Below are 6,602 nucleotides of genomic sequence, written 5' to 3' on the forward strand. Positions count from 1 at the left end.
ACTTACAATAGCTTGGTCATTTACTTTTATAGCTAACATTTCGCATTGCCCCCAACGGTTCGGGGTTTATCCAGGTCGTATGATTGAATTATCTCGCTCTATTCTATCACATTTACCTGCAAGCCTTATCGCGGCGTAAAGAAAGTATTTTGGCGATGAATTTTAAAAGTAAAGTCCATTCTACGTCACATGTTGTGGATTAATAAATAGTCATGCCACAAGCAATCAAAGACCATTACGCACGAACGTGCTTTTGGTTGCTATCATGCAACCCATGATTACCACCGCCACGGATAGCATCCGTGGACTGTGCGTGTGTTATAGGAATAACCCAGATTGAACTATGATCAAAAATATCGCAACTGGTACAATCGCTACAACCATTTAAATTTAATCGCAAGTAATCGCTTTAAAATTTGTCAAAGGCAGCCAATTGAATCGCCTGCAAGTATACTAGGTGCTCTATACTTTCGATATTAGCTTTCGAATCCTGTTTCCAAGCAACAGAAAGCTTTATTTTAAAGATCCTTTTTTATACATGATTCTATTTCTGATGTAAATTAAATCATATAGATTGACAAATGCATACCCAAAATGTGCATCTTCATTTCATTCCTCGAAATAATGGCCCCAAATTAGAATGCTTACTCCAATTATCGTATATAAGTACATTTATTATCGTTATTCCTGCGCATGTCATACAGCTATTGGCTTCAAATGTAGTTTTCTTCTCCTTCCCGCCAATCCCTCGAAAGTTCCGCTTATGGAATAACTAAATCCTGTGAAAAGTATATCCTCTTCTTCAGTCCCCATATCAAGAAATAGATCTATCAGAAATAGTACCTCGAAACATTTGCCTACATTTGACTTGCCTTTCTTGTTCGACACGGTTACGGTGCTTCCGCCGTCTTACATTAGAACCCGCGAAGCTTGTTAACTTGTAATGGAAAATGTCACAGTTATCCTTAAGAGAAAAACAGCCTTCAGTATACAAATCGTTAGTAAACAAAACAAAACAAACGTCTACTACCCTGTGCGAAATTCCACACGAGAGCAAGCATAACACTTGGAGACACACTTGCGTCCCTGCGAATGGCAACGATCTACAGCCGCACTTCGCCAAGCTTGATCTGCTCGTAGATCTCCGGTGTCAGCCGTTCGTATTGTCCCTTCGCAGTCAGATAGTACACCGAGTCCTCGATCGTACTCGGATCGAAGCCTTCCTCCTGCAGATCGAGCTTCTTCAGCTTGAATGTGCCCGTCATGTCCACCTTCGATAGTAACCGCACGAACTGCGGTCGGGCGTACGACGGCAGTGTGTCCTTGATCGTCCTCGCCAGCACCTCCAGGTCGACCTGTCGCTCCGGATCCAGAATGGCAGCCATGCCGGCGCGGCCTTCGAGGTTTGGCACCTCTACGCCGTACACCACCGTGTCCCGGTAGCCGACTGCATTGCTAACTTCCGCTTCAACCTCACTAGTCGACACGTTCTCACCTTTCCAGCGGAACGTGTCCCCAGTGCGATCTTTAAAGAACAGGTTGCCCCGCTCGTCAGCGACAAGCAGGTCCCCGGACAGAAAGGCGGCATCGCCCTTGCGGAAGATATCGCGCACGATCTTCTTCTCAGTCGCGCCCTTGTCGACGTATCCGAGGAACGCACGCGACGGATTATTCGGGATGATCTTTCCGATGAAGAGACCGGGTTCGTTGGGTTTGCACAACCGACACAGGCCATCCTTGCCACGGAGCGGCTCACTGTAACCCGTCGCCGGATCGGCACGGATGATCGAGATGGGATACACCACGGGGATGATCCGTGACACGAACCCGATCGCACCCACCGTGTTGTCGACGTTGACTGAAACAAAATCACCAGAGAGCGATGAGTACCGACGTTCAGCTTGAGTAGAAACGGGATGCTTACCAATGTTTGCATTGCCCTCCGTAGCACCGTAGAATTCCGCTACACGTGGGATGTTAAAGCGCTCCACAAACTGCGGCCAAATCTGAGGACGCAGCCCGTTACCAAAGATCAGGCGAACTTTGTGTGCCTTGTCCGTTGGAGATGCCGGAGTGGCCAGGATGTACCGACACATCTCGCCAATGTACTGAGCAATCTGGAATGCAAAACCATTGATCCGTAAGCGATCTGTGCATGTCCTTAACGCCGTAAGTACTTACCGTGCAGTTGTACTTCTGGCAGTCGATGAAGAACTGTGAGGCAGAGAACTTCTTGCGGGTTACCACTGTTGCCCCAAAGAGCAACGCCTGACCGATGCTCATCATGCCACCGGCGGTGTGATAGAGAGGCAACGGAGTGTAGAACGTGTCGTCCGATCGGAATCCGGCCACTATGGAAATCGCAGCCGCAATGAAAACGTACCTACAACGACGCAAAGCAAACCTCAACCCCTGTTCAACAGCTGATAGCTCTGACAAAATTTTGCCACCGGATATCCCACCTGGAATGCGTGATCACGGCCGCCTTCGGAAGTCCCGTCGTGCCCGAGGTGTAGATGTAGATCAGCTTGTCATGGTGGCTCGGCTTTTTCACGCCATTTACCGGTAGTTCCTTGGACGCGGACTGCATCAGCGTCGTGAGGTCCTTGGCGTTGGTGAGAACCGGTTGCTGAACGGTTTCATTGACCTGATAAAGGGCCACCGAGGACGGCAAGGTATCGGCGACTTCCGTAACGGCGTCAGCTAACGCCTCACCGTAGATCAGAGCGTTACAGTTAGCCACGGTTATGCTGTGAATCAGCGCATTCTTCCGCAGGTTGTGGTTGATTAAGGGCACGATCACGCCCAGCTTCGACAGACCAAGCCAACTGGCAACGAACTCGGGTCGGTTTTCCTGCAACAGTCCCACCACATCGCCATGCTTGTAGCCGTGCGCGTGGAACACGTTCGCCAGACGATTCGAGTAGTCGTTCACCTATTGTAGACGCGTCGGTTTTGAATATAAAAAAAGTCCTGGCATAAATCTTTCCATCCTCCATACATGATGATTATTTTGCAGATCACATAAAATGATTGCCAACAAAAAAACCGTTGAACAAAAAGAAAACCTCCTCAAACGCCAAACCTTATTTGGCACTTTTGTTAGTGAAATACATTAACACACTCGACGCCGTTGACGTCAGAACCCGTCCAACGGTCAACAGTGGTTGCGGATCAATCGATCGCGCACACCTGGCCGCGGTTTGCAAACGTACCTCACGGAACGTCCAGGAGCGTCCTTCACATATTAGGCAGGCTTTGTCGGGTTGCTTCGACACGTACTCGGCGAAGATGTCTCCGATTGTGGCATTGTTCTTGGCGTGTTTCCGCACCAGCCCCAGCAGCTTGATGTATCTTGTGAGAGCTCTGTGAGAAGGAATGCAAAATGTTAACTTACTTTATGATCGTTCAGCAGGGAAAAACTCACGAAAAGAACCCGTGAGAAGAGAACGCCCGATACACATCAGTAATATCGGAGAGATAATGTACACAGTAATTTCTGCCCGTGCTACACCCGATGAAAACCCCACACGGTTACGGAACATTTGCATTCCATTTGATTGCATTGAACCTTGATCATCATGAAATCCGGATTTGATTTAAACGCGACGAGGGCTGGAAAACGTTTGATAGAGAAAAAAAAGCCTCCATAAAATCTAATTTAAGGTTAATCCCCCCCGCAGGGACCGGGACCACTGACTGGCGAGCGATAACATTCCCAATGCTTGATAAAGGAACGCTTACGGTTGTTATCGCTGCAAGTGACAACGCACATTTCTTCGCAAAAGGGGTCGATTAAAAATTCTAACCCAAGCAAATTTAGCCAAACCAATACTTAAACGAAACCGCAAGCTAGCTAGAGCCAGTTGATCAAACAAACGATCGAGTATGTGTAGCGTGCCATTTGAGACTTCTCGAGGCCTAGGAAGTTAACGACGAAGCCGCAATCAAGCAAATTGCCTCCACCATCTAGCAGAAGATGATCACTCCATGGTACAAATATTTGCGGAAAAATTATTGCGTATAACATCGGTAGCGGCGTCGATTGCAGGTCTGACACGCTTCGATAACCGCCGGATGCAACAAACGTTCGTGCGGCAATGCCCACAATTACGTAACAGCCGTTCGATGGAGGTCGCGTTCAAGAAAATTTAAACGAAATCCGCTGATCCGTCCTCCGCTAGGGGGCCTCTCAAACCGGTTCCACATCACGGAAAAAAAACTCAACCATTTCGCAGAACATCGAGAGCCACTGTGGGTCTCACGGGGTCGAGATATTCTGGAATCGAGTAGAATTCCGTCCCATGTCTTCGCTGAACGAGATTCTAGACGGTGTCACGTCGTTGAGCCGAATACAAGAGCTGACCCCAAAACCTGTTGCCACCGTCGACACCACTTTCTCAACACGCGGTGACCTTCAGGATGGATGGATCATTTCGACAGGGCTTGTGTGGGTTGCTGCAAACGGTATAACAACCCCCCGGGTGGTGGGAAAAACGAGTATGCTGTCGCTCTTTCCACACACTGCACATCAACGCAAGAAAACACTGGGCTGCGCCTTCAAGCGAAAGGCACCGCTGTCTCACTTTCTTCGACGAAACACACAAAACAGGCACTAGGGCGGTGAAAGTTAGCGATGATCGTTAGCTGATCGCTCTTAAATCGTTTTTAATGGAACTTAACGCTGTCGATCACGGTGAAACCGATCAAGATCGCTATGGTAAAACGAGCAGTGCTGCTTAAAATCACTTCGGTGCAAAAGCGACGAACCCTCTGTAAGCGAAAAGCCATTTTGAACCGTCACATATTTGGTATGCGAGCCAAGATCTGGGCCATGACGGGCGCGATCATTTCTTCACTCTGTGCCCTGTATGCCCACAATGTAAAGGGCCCAAGCTCGTTTGGCCTTCGTTTGAGGTACGCTTGAGTGCGTCTGAGATAGGCCCAAGTCGATGTCCCGCGGAGCCAGACCGGGGTATTTTTTCTTTTTTTTTTTGGTAAAACAAAGTGGTGTCAGCAAATTACGTCGGTGGTCGACCCGTGTTGGCTGGATGTCGATCGTCCTCGTTGGGAAGGTGACGCTTAACGCAAACCCGCTCGCACCCGTTTAACAATGCAAATTTCCTTCACTTCCGACGATCGGGTTGAGGTTTTTCGGGGCCACGAAACCCGCCGTTCACTCACTTGATGTCACGCGGTGCTGTCACGAAAGCGATGTGCCACCAGCGCCACCAGCCGCTTGCGATGAACACCGCAGCTAGGGTGATCAGCAGCGCCGGCAATCCAAACTCCCAACCCATGTAGTACCAGATGAGCACAACGGCCGCGATCGAGGCACCGACGCTGGTGAACTGGAGCACGTACAAAAGCACTAGTCTGAAGCGTTCGCTGCTCACGCGCGTACTACCGAGCTGATCGGTTGGTTTGCTCGCGGCAGGCTCAGGTGGCGCGAGTGCTGACGCCTGAGACCGCGAGCCCGCGAACTGCGTCCGTGAGAGCTCATGTTCCGGTTGCCCCTTCTCGACGTCTACTATCGATGGCTGGTTGGGTGCAGGCATCGTTGGTTCCAGCGGCGAGAGATCCAGTGCCCCAGCGTGAGAAGAAAAGAGCGAGAAAGAGAAAAGGAAACATCATCAAGAGACGTGATAAGTGGACGAACTTAAGTCGAGTTGGAGCAAAGAGCGCAAGCACAAACGTGCCCCCTACGTTAGTGCTTAAAACTCAACCCCACTGAGGTGGCCCCAGTCAGGGAAACTCAACTCCCTTCTAAAATCGACTCACTAACCTACGTACTGTAAATGCGGTAATGCTAATTGTGGCTTACTTGCTTGCATACTTAATACTACACCGTACTACATACTACAAATTGTGCTACAAAAATGTCATGTGTATGTTGAAGGTGGTCGAGTAATGGGCGACCAACCCTGTTTCTAACGATAACCCGCAGATTATGCTGCTTGGATGACCCTGAAGCTTTAAAGCTCAGCATAAAGCTTTGGCCCTCGCCATCCGTTTACGGGTCGATCTTTGGCATCGGCACCTTGACCATGAAAGATGCGATCCTTTTCGTTTGATCATCAGTAGATTCGATTCCACCGGCAGCGGAAATGAATTAATTTGTAAGCAAAACGACAAGAGACATGCAATTAATACCGCATGTTTCCCAGCACGATTTTAACATATCGACAGGAACATCAAAAACAACGAAAGATAATCGTAAACAATTTGCCTAACACGTTGCTCAGATTTTTTTTACAGCCTATCAATCCATTCAAATTAATCACTCGCATTCCAAAACTCTTTTATGTGTGTCCTTCTCGTCTTGGGCACGTCTTTTTTTTCCTATTGCTTTACTAACACCGGCACTGAATTATTAAGAGCCAAAACTAGTTGCTGGCCCACATCGTGACCCACATGTTATAAAACAAAAGAAAAGCAACATGGAGCTAGAAACAGGCGAACGTAATTTAACCTATATTTTGCCCCTCACTCCCAAAAGCACTATGTTATCGATCAGACTTGACGGCATTGGGTCATTTGGGCGAGTGGGTTGTGTTACCTTTCTATATGTTCCGAGCCGTCTCGTGCGGGCTCTGGCGAAG

At 48.7% G+C, this 6,602-nt stretch overlaps 1 protein-coding gene across 1 annotated transcript; it reads right to left on the bottom strand.

Moving 5' to 3' along the window:
* Positions 1 to 661: 661 nt before the first annotated feature.
* On the bottom strand, positions 662 to 5,315 carry LOC128721675 (long-chain fatty acid transport protein 4-like). Its single transcript, XM_053815454.1, has 6 exons — positions 5,185 to 5,315; positions 3,216 to 3,366; positions 2,463 to 2,935; positions 2,182 to 2,383; positions 1,925 to 2,117; positions 662 to 1,858 (listed from the first exon to the last, which is right to left on the bottom strand). Exons 1-6 carry the CDS (start codon positions 5,298 to 5,300, stop codon positions 1,104 to 1,106), a joined length of 1,890 nt encoding a protein of 629 aa, XP_053671429.1. The 5' UTR covers positions 5,301 to 5,315; the 3' UTR covers positions 662 to 1,103.
* Between the last annotated feature and the right edge of the window lie 1,287 nt (positions 5,316 to 6,602).

Source organism: Anopheles nili, chromosome 2, assembly GCF_943737925.1.
Source record: "Anopheles nili chromosome 2, idAnoNiliSN_F5_01, whole genome shotgun sequence".
NCBI classification, from domain to species: Eukaryota; Metazoa; Arthropoda; class Insecta; order Diptera; family Culicidae; genus Anopheles; species Anopheles nili.

Bases quoted from the DNA above. Each gene is read 5' to 3' on its own strand.
- LOC128721675 (XM_053815454.1), bottom strand. From the start codon at position 5,300: ATGGGTTGGGAGTTTGGATTGCCGGCGCTGCTGATCACCCTAGCTGCG. The intron at 3,367-5,184 runs GTGAGTGAACGG...TCCTTCTCACAG, and splicing joins ACAGCACCGCGTGACATCAA to AGCTCTCACAAGATACATCA. The intron at 2,384-2,462 runs GTGGGATATCCG...GCGTCGTTGTAG, and splicing joins GCCGTGATCACGCATTCCAG to GTACGTTTTCATTGCGGCTG.